Source organism: Arvicanthis niloticus, chromosome 12 (assembly GCF_011762505.2).
Source record: "Arvicanthis niloticus isolate mArvNil1 chromosome 12, mArvNil1.pat.X, whole genome shotgun sequence".
NCBI classification, from domain to species: Eukaryota; Metazoa; Chordata; class Mammalia; order Rodentia; family Muridae; genus Arvicanthis; species Arvicanthis niloticus.
The window spans coordinates 58,534,119-58,549,563 of NC_047669.1; the positions used below are offsets into that span (position 1 = coordinate 58,534,119).

At 37.0% G+C, this 15,445-nt stretch overlaps 1 protein-coding gene across 4 annotated transcripts in view; it reads right to left on the bottom strand.

The window, feature by feature from the left end:
• Nucleotides 1-1,764: 1,764 nt before the first annotated feature.
• Nucleotides 1,765-15,445, bottom strand: part of Samsn1 (SAM domain, SH3 domain and nuclear localization signals 1) — a 141,923-nt gene continuing 128,242 nt past the window's right edge. For all 4 annotated transcript variants that reach the window (XM_034515736.2, XM_034515735.2, XM_076943088.1 and 1 more), the window contains 3 exons: nt 14,199-14,405; nt 11,657-11,807; nt 1,765-2,543 (listed from right to left, as the gene is read on the bottom strand). In XM_034515736.2, coding sequence (XP_034371627.1) covers nt 2,344-2,543; nt 11,657-11,807; nt 14,199-14,405 — 558 coding nt within the window. In that variant the 3' untranslated portion in view covers nt 1,765-2,343. The remainder of the gene's footprint in view (nt 2,544-11,656; nt 11,808-14,198; nt 14,406-15,445) is intronic.

The window sequence follows — 15,445 nt, forward strand, 5'->3', positions numbered from 1 at the left end:
GTTTTAAAATTAATGATGCTAGTACCTCTGCTGCATCCAAGAACAGTTTCTAGACTAGTCTACTAAGAGTGGTCACCATAATCAGGAAAACACCCACTTTGCTGGGAAAGAAAAGGAGATATGCATGTGCATCACACATGATGCAGCGATGTTGGCGAGATTAGGTGTGTTAAAGATGCCAGAGTCTAGAACTATTGTGTTGTCCTCAGCATTCAGAATATTTTACCTTGCTTGAGTTTTATTGCCTTTTATTTATTTCATTTTTAAGACGTGTGTTGTCCTCAGCATTCAGAATATTTTACCTTGCTTGAGTTTTATTACCTTTTATTTATTTCATTTTTAAAACGTGTGTGTGTGTGTGTGTGTGTGTGTGTGTGTATGTGTGTATGTGTGTTTAACTGTATAAGTGTGTCTGTGTGAGGGTATCCATAGAGGCCAGAATAGAGTATCTGTTCCCTTGGAGATGGAGTTACAGATGTTTGAGAGCCACCCCACTAGCTTGCTCTAGTCCAATCTCTACATCTCCTGATTCAGGAGCAAGCATTCTTAAACATTAAGCCATCTCTTCAATCCCACATTTTCTTTAAAAATTTCTAGATAACTTGGAGGCATTCACCTATAGGTGGTTAAGAGTGACTTACTAACCTATATAAAAGACATTATTCCAATTTTATGTGGAAAAATTAATTGTCATGCTCAAAAACACCTATTTTCTAATCGTTCCTTCTGTAATAGGTTTGGCTGCATACTGGGTATTTAAGGCCTATGCAAAAAAAAATCTGTCACAAGGCAATCACAGTTTTGTGTAAAACCAGCTGTCATGTAAATAAACAGAGAATTTCTAGAACCAGCAATGTAGAAAGAGATGTGAAAACATTAAGAAGGAAATGCAGAAGGGGTTCATGAAACTTTCACAGATCAAGCAACTCTTTTATGGTAGTTATGCAGAATAGAGGGATGATTCAGATGAAACAAAACATCAGGATAGGCACTGGAAAAATACCTAGCACACAGAGATTCGTGGAAGGAATAGTGAATTTGAAAGCCTGTTAGTAGGTTGGTATGGTCGGATTGTGCACTGAAAGGTGGCGTCAGAGAGAGGACTCACAAGAAAGGTTAAAACTACTTGGAAAAGAACTTATATACATTTACATGTTGTGCTAAAATTAATGAGATGCCATCAAATGCTTCAAGCAAGTGGAATGATTTTATCGGTGTCATAAATACTTTTCTAGAGACTATGTGGGGATGGATTTGAAGGTGGGATATTGATAGGAAAGATGTTCAACATTCAACACTAGAGTCCAAAATGTGATAGCAACCCTGGGTCTGGATGGGATGTCATGAATATGGAAGATTTTCTAGAGGTAGCATCCACAGGACTTCATTAGTGAATTTGTCTGAGTAAGATACATGAAGAGAAAAGAACAAAATAACGTTTTATTTCAGTGAGTAGCTCCTTGTTTTGGGAAAAAAAGTGGAGTAGAAATAAAATGAGAGGCAATTTTATGGGTAAAATGAAAGGTTTTGGCACATCAAGCTGAAATCTGGAGTATTCAGGAAGTTCAGTAACATGGATCTGGAGTTAGAAGATGGTTTGGGAATCACTACACCGTTCTACCTAGGACTGACTATCCAGCATCGTCTAATAGAAACTTTCTTTAAATTGTATGAAAATACTTCAAACAACTTTAGTCTAGCAGATACAATATGTACATAGTTTATTTTATTATTAATTATTAGGGTATAGAAAAAGTTTAAAAATATTTACATGCAAAGGTAAAACCCCTCTATAACTATCTTTACTAGACCAAAACAGACAGTATATTGTTAACTCTATCTGCATATTAGATAACAGAGTGAAGAAACAAACAGAAAATTCTTACTAAAACTCCATCTTTGAATACAATAGTCTTTAAACTCAGTCTCCATTTCCCAGTAATTAAAAAATGAGTATATATTCTACTTACTAATTTCTAAGTCGAAATTAGTTCAACTTAAACTCCTATAACATATTCAATAATATGTATATATATATTAGTACATGGTCTCCATGTCTACATTTTTTACACTTAAGAAATAGAGGTAAATACAGTCCATACCACACATGGGCTTGCATTATATCTTTTTTCTAATATGGGCAGGTAAACTTTAACACATAGTATTTAATAAATATATACTTTTTGCCCACTCATTGGTAAGTGAGAGATATAAATTTGTAGGTACAGTCATTCAGATTAAAACACTTTGCTTTTTAGGCTGTATTTGGAACCCTTCCATTTGATCCTGTAACAGACAAAGAGTTCAAATAAAATTCAGCTGCGGGTGTAAACATGCGAGTGTTCAGTCACTGGGCTCTGTGATGGCAATCTTCTGTACCATGTCAGGCAGGTTTTCTGACTCCAGATCTTCTTTGCCATTATCTGAGTTTCCTGATGAGATGTAACAGCCAGAGTCCCTCGGGCAGTCATCTACCTGTGATTCCCTTATGATGTCTTGGTTTGAGGACAGAGACACGGGTTCCTTTTCATGCTCAGGAGCAGCTGTAAATGGAAAAGGTGGCCTGGTTAGGAAGAGCCACGGCAACTTTTATATGACTGTCACCTTCAAACATTATCCTACATAAGTTATTCCAATCTTGCCTTTATTACAATGGAAACTCCTGTGAATGAAATGCCTATTAATTTGTTAAATAAGATCGGTACACTCAGATATTCAAACTCTTGGACATCAGCGACTGCTCATCACTCTTCACTTTTAGTTATATGTTATTTATGTCAACTGCCTATATGAGCAAAGTCCAATATGGACTCTCCCTTTATATTAATAGTATGTTGCCAAAGAAAGCAGATTGTATCCACAGTATGACAGACACCTGGTCCAAATATTCCTTAAAGGATCATTAGAAAAGTCTTATGTAGTTTGAAGGATAGTCCAAGTGACTTTGATGAACAGTTCTGAAATTATGAATATGTGGATATATAACTAGAAGATTACTCGCTGTGAGCAACTATACAGCAAGTCTTCAAATAACTTAGAATTTAGCTAATACTATCTGAAATATTCAAAATTGTCCTGCATCTGCATTCACCGTAAAAATAAACATAAGGGAAAGAGGCTGCTTTTTGAGTATAAAATTCCAAACTTCCTAGAACCACTTTATGAAACTTATGTTTGTCTTATAAATGTGTCTTATGTATCTTTGTAACTCTAACATTAGTTTACATTATGATTGATTCACTAAAGCACTTTTACATAGATAAAAACCATATTACATTTAAAAATAAAGACTATTAGAACTTGAATGAAAGGTATCTCTACAAAATCGAGGCAACTTTTTATAACATGACTCTTTCTGGGCTCCTTTATCATCAGCCTGCTCTTTGTCAATGGGACATTTGTCCTCTTTGATACCAGAGATAGGTATTTTGGCGCATCACGGGCCAAGTTCTCCAGACAGAAAATGAATCTCTAGTTGTCATCTCTTAGTTCAGACAGCACTAGCACGTCCTGTGTTTTCACCTAGGAGCTGGTACTTGTCACGTCTCAACTCACTTCTCCCACAATGGGGCAGACAACCAAGCACATGGATTTGTAGTTGAGGCCAGAACTGTTCCTTAAATTCTTAATCACATTGTCCTGCATTTACCCAGTTCCATTCAGAGGGTAACAAAACAAAGCAAAGCTTCAGTTTTCAATGGCCTCATCTAGTGCTAATTGAGTTCTTTTTATGAGCCTGTCTCTATCTCACATGTCATGTTCTGTGTGTTCAAGAGCGTTATCTAGGTTTCATCTTGACCATTGTGGTTTATGCTGTGCCATCTACTTTATCCACCTTCTCCACCCTCACTAACCTCTGACAGACACGAAAACTGAGTCCTGGTGACTTTGGGTACACCTATATGTAGGGAATGTAGGGAACTAAGTTCCCTTTCATGTATCAGAATGGTAGATATGCAGCACACTTATAGATGAATTGAGAAAATAGATGATTAACATATTTTCTGATTCTGTAGTTACATGATAAGTACTTGTTTAGAAAAGTTGAAACGACTTTATGGTCTATTTGTCTTCAAAATGAAACACACCAGCTCCTTTAACCCATTCCTGGAGGATTTTATTTTCAAACCACAAAGTCACATTTATCTTATTCTCCAGAATAAATTATTCCTGATATGTAATATCAATAGACTATATAATATAATATATAAATAATATTCTCCTGGCAAATGTTTCATACAACTTTCAAGTTTCCTAGTATTTTGCCATTGAAGTCCAGTGGTGTGAAATTCATCTACCTTGACATATTTGCTGTTTATTAGCAGACTCTTTTAAGTCAGAGGAGATTGACCTAGTAAGTAGACTAGACGAAGACTGCTCACTGTGTTTCCAAGTCCTCCCTTATGGTCAGGCAGCTGAGTGTCCATCACTTTCTAAGGAGTTACTTTTGTCCTGCCTCTGCCTTTTTCATCTAATGTGATTGAAAAGAAAGGAGTCAGTTTTGTGTTCCATTATCCCCTTGCTTTTGGAGAAGGCTAGCCAGGCTAGCTTCGGTATACCCTGCCACATTTGCAGATACCACTTTATTTGGGGTATCACCCCTTTAGTCCTGCTAGTAGACAAAAGGCTATTACCTCAATGTAAAATGAAAAGCCTTACTTCTATTCAGAATGAAATTCTAAGGAAAATTTGGTATCATAAAACCATTTGCTCCTCGGCCCGTGTCCTACTCAGGTTGAATAGAATTTGTGGAGCAGTTCTGAAGATAGAAAACTGAGGTTCAAAAGCCTCTGACTTCCCAAATTATTTACCCCTTTCTTTCAAAAATAAAGCATAACAAGACACTTTGTTCTCAGAAGCTTCTATGCATTCACCACAGATGGTCACAAAACCATGGAGCTGACCTTCCCAGAGTGCATCCATTGTTTTAGTAATGAAAGAATATTTATTTGGTTTCCACCTGAGAACTGCTGTCTCCCGTCTCTGAACTGTAGGAGTGGCTTTGTTTTAAATACAAGTTTGTTACTGTGAGAGCCCTTTCGTCTGCAATTTTTATGAAAAAAGAAAGTCGTTTCTCAGTCTGAACCTTAAGCACCACAGTAATTTACAGAACAGCAGTGATTTGCTAATGGTTTCCTCGTCAAGTGAAAACATGACTGTTCTCCTCAGATGCCTCCCACCAGGCCTGCAATAATTTCAGGCAGGTTATCAGCTGGAGCCCCTCAACTGTAACTATAAAAAGAAAAGGTAGGTCATTATACAGCACCATGGAGAGGACGGCACCTTAGCACCCCAGCTTTTCATTTAGAGGGCCAGATTTCCTCGTTCTTTTTATCTCGACACTAATGTCAGATTGCTAGAAATACTGGTCTTAGGCTTCTGTTGTTATTTTATTTGTTTGGGTTTTCTTTTTATGCCTACAGAGAGAATAAGCTCACAGTAATGTATTCATATTTTCTTTCTAAGTCATTTAGACTGTTCATGTGTCAGCAAAACAGAGCAAGGCTAACTGGCCTACCTAGAAATTGAAACCACAACCTACGTCAGCTACGTCCTGTGGTCCAATCATCTGAGCTAACCAGGCAAGTAACACATTGTAAAAAGAAGCAGTTTAATGCCAAAATTATGACTACCCAGAGTACTTTGGAGTGTCTCTTTATATACTAAACATTTCTATTGACACGTTACAAACAAAACAAAACAACAACAAAATAACACAGATTCTCTATACTATGTTATTCAAACTATATAATAGCATATGTTCATATAATTAATAAAGAAATGGAAGTATTCAAATATTAGGTGGATTTTCTGTTATTTCTCAGATACTCCTAATATTTTATATTTTACTTTTAGATAGTGAAAAAGTTAACATAGTATTTTACTCAATATAGCCACAGAATGATTTGAAAGTTTCCCAAAGGCCATGCAAGTGCAAATGTGAGTTTGATGAATTTTTAGTAATTGTTGATATGTTTCTCTTATTGCAATCAATCGATAGCCACAATAAACTTTAGAATTAGCTTCTGTATGCTACATAATGACAATGAAATTACCATGTTAAGAAAAGATTATTTAGAAAATGTTTTATTTTCTACCAGAAATTGTAGAGATTTATATATGGTCTGTGAATCAAAAATCATAGATTTAATATTATCAGTAATGTTGAAAAGTGGCATAGTGATTAAGACATAAGACAGCTAATATAATTATCATAAAATAATTATATTGGAGTTATGACATTTAATTAATTAAGTGTAGGCAGTCTCAATTATACCTAGAGTGAAGAACACTTTAAAGACGTAAAACTCAATCCTATTCCTAGGAAGAGAATCCCAGTATCTAATGAAAGCAGTCTTCCCAATTCTGATACATTAAAACGTTAAAGGTTCTAATGAAAGCAGATGCAGAGACCCACAGCCAATAGCAAACTCTTAATATCTTCAAAATATACTTTGTTAAGGGTATGTCTTAATTCTCATGACAAATTAATTGGTAGAATTTCAAGTTGTTAACTAGACCTACTAGGTTTAAGCTAGCATTTTGGGTAACTTTAATAGAAAAATCTATACCTTGAATTGCTATATATTTCAATTGTATGAACAGTTTCTTTCCAAAAATTATTTGTACTCTTGCACACACATGCATATATCACTAGCATATCTTTGGAATAAATTTTGAACACATACCAAACTTTTCATTTGGCTACTTGTGGAACTGATAAATGCAAGGTGGGCCTGCATGCAATATCACTTTACATCACCAAGCAAAACTCTTCCTCATTCGTAAGTCTCTACTTGTAATCCTCATTCAGTATTTATCAAGTCTGTAAGCCTTTGTTAGGCTCCTATCAGATAAGAAGCAGGACCGGGAAGTTTAGAAAAGTACATGTTTGTTTGACTGAGGTGATCATTTCAAAGCCATGCCTAGGCTAGGTCACAGTCACACTGTAGAATAAAAACAAGTACAAGAGTGTCTCTCTCTCTCTCTCTCTCTCTCTCTCTCTCTCTCTCTCTCTCTCACACACACACACACACACACACAGAGAGAGAGAGAGAGAGAGAGAGAGAGAAATTTACAGTAATTTTAAGTAACTGATGTGAAAATTCTCACTAGAAATTAGTCTCTAAAGATAGTGTAAAAATCTTTTGATTTCAATTTATTTTTATATGTAGAATATGCTATTTGTCATAAATAAAACCTGAGATAGTAACAATAAAAATAAATCTGAGGAAATTAAATCCTAAAGCCAAACAGCTATGACTGAAAATATATTAAATTATGTGTGTGTGTGAACAAATACCAATAAAACATCATCCATCTCCTCTACTCTTTTATGTGAACAATTATTGTCTATTTTCTAAAAATGTGTATTTTTCTTGAATCAAAAATCAAATTCTATGCCAGGTGGGTTACAAAACCCAGGTACACATGTCAGGAGCTAGACACCAGGTTAGACTGGCAAGCCACTGGACCAACTGCTGGATGACTGTCTGGCATCACTACAGATCTCCCCTCTGGCAGCTCGTGTTCCAGCTCCTGACAGGGCCCTCCCATTTGCTCTGCATCAACTTGGGCAGGCAGGAAGGCACAACTGGAGGTGGTAGAGCAATGAGGAGCTGCTGTGACCACAACCGGTGCCAACCAGCTGGCACACAACCCACCCTTTACCCTTCCTCTTCACTTGGCACTGAAATCAAAATGTACAAGTACCTATAGTATCTGGAGGAGCAATTGTGTGCAGTTGTCTTATTTCGTTACTCTTATTTTTCAATTTAAAATTTACTTAGACATGGATGTAAGAAAGAAAGATATTTCTATCACCCTTTTACCCTAAGGACCGTCATACATATTTTGGTAGACACATTTTAAGACACATCAGTGTAATTCCAAAAGTACAGAAAGAAACTGTAGAAGAAACAGAAACTATAGACTATAAACAGCAGAAAACTGTTTTATTCTAAGGAAACATTTCTGAGCAAGATAACAGGGCTTTAAATGTTTATTTATAGAGCACCTCTAGGAAAACACACACACACACACACACCATTCTCTCTAAGTTGCTGTGAACATTTCCTTCTAAAGCAGCAGAGACTAATTTTAAAAAAAAGAATAGGGGGAAGGATTGTGGCCCCGAAAGGGATAGGAACTCCACAGGAAGACCAACAGAGTCAACTAACCTGGACCTTTAGGGCTCTCAGAGTCTGAACCAACTAAAGAAAATACATGGCCTGCACCTAGGCCTCCCCTCACATATGTAGCAGATGTGCAGCTTAGTTTTCTTGTGGGTCCTGAACAACTGGAAGGGGGGCTATCCCCAAAGCTGTTGCCTGTAAGTGGAATATTTTCTTCTAGCTGAGATGCCTCGTCTGGCCTCATGGAAGAGGAAGCACATCACAGAGACTTTAAGTCTGGTAGGATACAGGGAGGGGGCAGACAGGGAGTGGGTACCCACTCAGAGGAGAAGGGAGGGGGAGGGGAGAAATTGTCGGAGGGGTGATGGGGAGGTGGGCAGTGAGAGGGGTGTAAATTGAATAAGTAAAAATAAATAAATTAAAATTTAAAAATCCCATCATAACTACAGGAATCCTTAGAAGCACAAATAAACAGATCCTGCATTTTCTGTTCTCCCATGAACTGGGTCACAGCCCCTCTCCCCTTTTTGTCTTGCACTTTATCTACATTTCCAAGTGAAAGAGCCAATGAGCTTATTCTGTTCAATGACGTGGGAGTGAATTTTGAATATCTCTGATTGTACGTCTGGGACTGCAGAACCCAAAGTCGTCATTGTCCCTCCAGCAGCAACCCTGTGATCAGCTCACATACCTCTCAAGCATCCTTCTATCAGCTCGTTAGAGAAGGTTTGTGCCTCCTGCCAAGCAGTGGACTAAAATATTTAATCCAGTTTACATTTTAAAGGTCAAAGTGAGAGCAGCACTATCTATTTCTCGGCCAAGAAGAACTAAAAGTTGTTTGTTTGTCTGTTTTCTTAATTTTAAATTGCTGTTCTCCGCACCGTGTCCTCTCTCCTGTCCTTTTCAAACTCCAGATATATTAAAGATTCACACGGGGCTTATCACAAGGTTTTAACACTCAAGACACATGCCCACTGTGCTTAATTTTTATACTGAATGACTGGAAAAGCCAAAATTCTCCAAATGTTCAACCTAACAATGGAAAAACATAGGCATTTCCTGGGCTCGCTGACCTGTTTGGATTCAACGCTAGCACTCCAGTGACATGCATAAAACGAGGGTAATTTATGTGGCCCATTCTTTTCCAAGAGCTATTTTTAGTCTGACTGTGAAATGCATTTGTTTTTCTTTTTAAGTGATGTTGCATTTTTATATAACCATATATCCAAGGTCTTTATCATTCAAGGAACATGAAGGTTGTGCGTTTAATCTTCAGCTTGGTTGTAGAAGATGTGACTCACCCAGTCGGATAGATAAAAATAAGCCCGCAGCGGCATGGTGCCGCGTCATCAGAATTCACCATCTTACCAACAAATGCAAGTCATTCTTCTTTATTTCTTAAGTGAAGCAGTTTCATATACGATAAATAGCTTTCAGTCAGAGAAGCCTAACACATGAAATGCATCTTTTTTTGACATGTGTATTCTAATACTACTCTATACTATAAGGTTAAAATAAGAATAACCTCAGAGTTGTGTCTGTTGAAAGTGACACAAGTCAAATCTGCATTTTCCTGTAGTTTGTCTCCTGAACGTAGCATTGATGTGTATGCTTATACAGAAGAAGCACTTATTGAGTAGTTAGCATCTCTTGACTTTGAAGTACCACATTCTAAAATCTTATACAGGGAAGTCATTTCTGAGATTTGTCCGTTCTATATGTCTAACAGTGAATGACACTTAATGTTTCTAGACAATGGTGTTTTATTTTCAGAGACCAGGAAAGTCTGGAACATACATAATCTCAAAGGTGTGGAGAACTAAGACCCAGGTTCATGAGCTCTAAAAATCTACTTAACTATTTATGCTTTAGTTTTACTACCTTGCAAGCTAATATGTTGGGTCAGAAGTTAATAAAATGGCATCCAGTTCTCAGATCGTTACCTCTGTAAGTCATTCTCTGGCTATCATACACAGGTAATGAGCGATACAAATGAAGAAGTGAAGTGGACATAGGTGACTCTACCTTCCCTTTGTTGGCTCCTTCTGAATACTGTTCATCCCTAAAAGCACTGCTTGCTGGGACCCATGCCCTTCACTTCACAAACCCTGCTGCAAGACAGCTTCCAGTAGCTTCTTTCTTCTCAGAGGGTGATGTGATGATATTGCCACTTTTCTTCAACACAAATTCTCTCTCTCTCTCTCTCTCTCTCTCTCTCTCTCTCTCTCTCTCTCCCTCTCTTGAAATGAAGCTTTTCTACATTTACATGTTTGAAGAATGTTATGAAAAGCTACTGTTAGTATTATGTTTGAAAGAGAAGGCTGATTGGATGGTTTAAATTATTTTTAAGCTTTGAAGTTAGATTCCATCATATTCTCATTCTCTCTCTCTCTCTCTCTCTCTCTCTCTCTCTCTCTCTCTCTCTCTCTCCATCCCTCCCTCCTTCCTTCCCTCCCTCCCTCTCTCCTGGTCTTTTTGGTCTTAATTTTTTTGAGAATTCCATACATGAGTACCATGTATTCATATCATTTCTACCCCTCCTCCTCTAATACTCCTCAAACCCCTCATCTATAATTATTGTTCACAAGTACAGACAACAATAATAACAACTATTCATATGTAGCTGTGCCATCTAATTAGCTTTTTTCTTATTTGCATGTATATAGGGCTGAAGCTGCTGCTGCTTCTTCTTCTTCTTCTTCTTCTTCTTCTTCTTCTTCTTCTTCTTCTTCTTCTTCTTCTTCTTCTTTTTACATTACAAAATTCTCTTGAGTAGTTGGCACACCCTAAACTCTGGGTTTGGAGGCTGACCAGGTTTAATAGAAATGGTGTTCTGAATGGGCAATTATAAAATAAAAGCTATTCTGGTTTTTTTTTTTTTTTTTTTTTTTTTTTTTTATAAAACCCAGATGCTATAACTTGTACTTAGCCATAAATGAATCTGCATTTATTATTTTGTCTTCAGTTTATATTTACAAATACACAGAGCCATCTCTGATAATAAGAGTGAGCGCTGAATATTTTTGCAAGCTATTATAACATTTACAAGGAGTCACACAAACACCCACAGGATGTGACTATATGGTAATGAAATGAATTTCCCTGTGTGGTGGGGAAGGTTCATTAGCCTAAAGCCAGGCTCTGTGTTGTGCTACAGAAGACATGTGTGACATTACTTACTAATGGCTCATGCTGTCACTAGGATATTTGTCTCTAAACCCCTTGGTCTTTGAGAATGCAGGCACTTAATTGTGTGTAAATTAATAGCTTGGCAGAATCAAAACAAGAGACCCAGAGAAATCTTTTCCTTTTCAAAGAATATACTGGAAGCCTTTTCTGTAATTATAAATTTTGGCCAGAGTTGTATCCAGTATTGTGTAAAAATACTCTTGTGCTATAGAAAGGAATGCTATATATGATTTTTAGTAACCGACATTGAGACTTTGTGTTTACTGATTGCATTTACTGTAAGGCGTGATGATTGGGAGGGCTGGGGGGGGGGGGTGAGTGTATACACTTACTTTCTTCATCCAGGAGACTCTCGGCAGCAGACAGTAGCCTTGCCCTGTCTTCTGGATTGGCAATGTTTAGTTCAATGAGATGACTCTCTTTGATATCCTTCAAGTCATCCAGGGTCTCATAACCATTGAGCAGAAGTGTTGAAGTATATTCCTGTAGGAGGAGAGAAATAGGTATAATCTGTAAACTAGTAGGGCTCACATATTTATTTTCTCTAAATGGAAAGAAATGCCTGGAATAACCAAAACACAAATGGAACTCTCGCCTAACGCCATTTTATTTACACTGATTTCCACAAACAACCTCAGGGGCATTTGAGAGAAAAGACTGTAAGCTCTTAGCCTTCAGAAGGGCAAATGTAGAACAGAAATCACCACTAGAATCTGTACTGGTGGTAAATCGTGGGTCATTTGCCAGCTGAATCGTCTATCCCAGCTGCCACTTTTACTTCATACATAGTTAAATTGACACAGACATTTTAAAAGTTTGTCAATAGAATATTTCTAATAGATTAAGTTACAGAAATATTTCTGAACCAATCTCTCTTTTTGATTTCTTGGTCATGGAAACATCTACTCTCATTATTTTCTTAGTGTAGCTTAAAAAAATGGACTTGAGCTCCAGTAAGTTGGGTCAGTAGGGAAATCGCTTGCTTCTGAAGCTGATGACCTAATTGAACACAAACAAGTAAACAAAGAGATTCATGCTTGCAATTTTTCTCTGACACACACACATGCACACACACAAACTAAATGAAAAAATAACAGACAGAACAAAGGGAGTTCATTATTTTAGCTGATTAAACGCTATCATATATCTAATGAATCACAGACTTGCTGTTTAATTTTTAAGTTAAAATTTTAATTACACATGAAAGGCTCAGAGTTGAAGATAGTAGTATTTCATTCATTTCCTTGGTAGGGATATTTTGTCTATCACGTGCATCAACATATATTAGTTTAATATGCATAGACTTCTGATAATAAAGTACCTGTGTTATTTCTATAATGCCTATTCTAACAGATTGAGTATGCAAAGTGAAGTTAGTTTTATAAGCTTCCTCAAAAATTCCTCCCATTTTACTTGATCATACTTTCAATATCTTTATTTCAGTTACTAAAATTGAATATGATTACTTAAATCTAGTCAAGCCTCCAAATTCAGAATTGAGGGTGTGCCAAGTACTGCAGAATATTTCATAATGGAAAAAAAAAGGAAGAAAGAAACAGAGAGAGAGAGAGAGAGGCAGGGAAGGAGGGAGGAAGGGAGGGAGGGAGGGAGGGAGGGAAGGAGGGAGGGAGGGAGGGAGGGAGAAAGGGAAGAAAGAAATGAAAGCCTCAGCCCTAAACAAATACAACTAAGAGGGAAACTAATTCAGCTCCGCAATCAGGAAAAGACTTATTACAAACCACATTTTGACCAAAAGGGGGGAAGAATAATTTTGTTCTAAAAAACATGCATTTTAGAAGAATGCAGAATAGCCAAGTGTCCATTCTTTCACAACCCACTGTGACTTCTTGAGTACAACACCCTTAGGTGTTTTCCCCTGCGTCATCCAGGCGGGATTCAAATTGCATTTCCTCCCAGGAGGATCGCACTGTACCAGGCTTACGATAGAAAAACTAAAGCACATTGTTGACAATAGGAGAACAACTTAGCAACTCAGACACACCAATTAGGAAACATCAATTATTATACTGTCTTGCTGAGTTACCCTATCAAAGCACTGATGAGTTAATTTTACAAATGGAATGCAGGACTGTGAACGGGACGAGACTTTGTCGCCTACTGTACTATATTATGTGTTATGCCATTTAACAAGAGTTATCTCCTTTAAAATACACTAATGTAAGAAAAATAGTGTTATAAAACAGATGATTGGAGTGCCAGTGGGGCAATGGGTTCAGGAGAAGTGCTTATAGAACACACCTTCCCCTGAATGATCACTACAACACCAGTGATCAATGTTTCTTGAATTACTTTGGAGATGCTTATTTGCAGTCATTTTCTTGGCACTTCAGTTTGATTTCTCTATGTAAAAATTTAAGCTCCTTGCCTTTTTTTTTCTCAGTCCCTCAGATTTCACTATAGTTGTTTTACTCTCTTAATCATTCTCCCTAAATCATTTTCCATAGTCTCCTGTTATATATATATAGATATATGTATATATTTTTATAGAATAGATAAAAATAGATATAGATATACTCTCAGTATATGTGTGACTCTCTCTCTCTGTATGTGTGTGTGTGTGTGTGTGTGAGTGTGCATAGTTTTTTTTTTTTTTTCCCATTGCCATTTCTTTACATTACTCTCTATTGTCACTGGCTGCTAAATACCTTTAGGGTTTAGTATAAATGGTGCTACATCAAGTCCTATCCTTGCATAATAAAGTAATAAAGGAGAAATCAGAGCTTTTCTAGGAAAACATGTTTTCCCTTGCTGTGTATCTTTTATTATTAACATCCCTGCATAAACCATGATCCTCCCTACTCCACTATTCTATCCCCCTTTCAACAAAATCAAACAGACCAAAGGTTTACACACCTGAAGATGAATCCTCTCTAAGAACTCCTGAAGAGTCTGGGGGTTCTCTCTTCTACTGCTTCTGGGGACCTTTATTTTCTTAGGAGCTGCTTCCTCTTCTGAGATAACGTCCACATAAATAAACTTGAAGTTCCCCACTTTATTATTCAGCATCCCCGTCCACATTCCCATGGGTGTTTTGCAGATAATGTCTATGATGTCTCCTTTCTAAGGATGAAGACAAATACAAATCAAATTCTGAACCACCATTGTACTGAAGTACATGTAAAAAGAGGAACCGTTAAAAAGTAGAAAATTGAGGGTAGTATGCAAGCAAATCTACAAAGATTGAAGAAATCCATGTGAGTTCACTTCTTCAAAGACAGTTTTCAATATGCAGTGAAGAAAACACCAGCATGTTTCACCATGCTTTTCTTGACCTCATATTAACTCACTAACTTACATTTGTAGAACAATATATATGATATATTAAATAATCTGTTATATTATACTATTGCATATATGCTGAATAAATAGTATAAATAGTATGAGGTATCAGATTATTGCTTTAAGCATTACAGGAATAGAAACAGTGATATTATGTGAGTTCTCAAGAACCTGAACAAAGTTACGGATGGGGTCAGACATTTTATTCTACCCTCTTCAAGCTAAAGTATGAAAGCTCTCTTAATGGGGAGGAAGGGAAGAAAGAAACGGTAGATTCTGCCCATGGTTTTAGCTCACATGACACAACTTGTTTACAGCACAAAATAAGTCCATGTAAACTATGTTCTCCACATAAAGTAAAGGAAGAATAAGATTTACTAACTATGTAACAATATTCATGCAGACAGGTATGCTGTTTGGTTCTTGAGGTACTGACGGCACTATCCCTATACATGTCACAGTAGCACTGAGCTGTGATCTGTGGAGACCCACAGGGAAAGCTATTTCTCTGGCCTGGGTAGAGTCCGAACATTCCAATATACTCAAAATATAAAAGAATTAATCTATTTGGTCTGACCAATCATTTAATCAAATGACCACCCTTGGGAAGTCAGTTGATCTTAAGTATGCTCAAGGAAAAAAAAAAAAGAAGAAATAATGATCTCTTTAATGAGCTGACTTCCCTGAGTTGTCAACCCTAGTAAAGGGCTGCAGACAACTGCCCAGGTCAGTCTGAATTACTTAGGAAAGCATAGTTCTGCCATTTCATCTTCCTATCTCTTCTCTAAGTGTGTTTTCTCTAATAGTTTGCCTTCATTCTT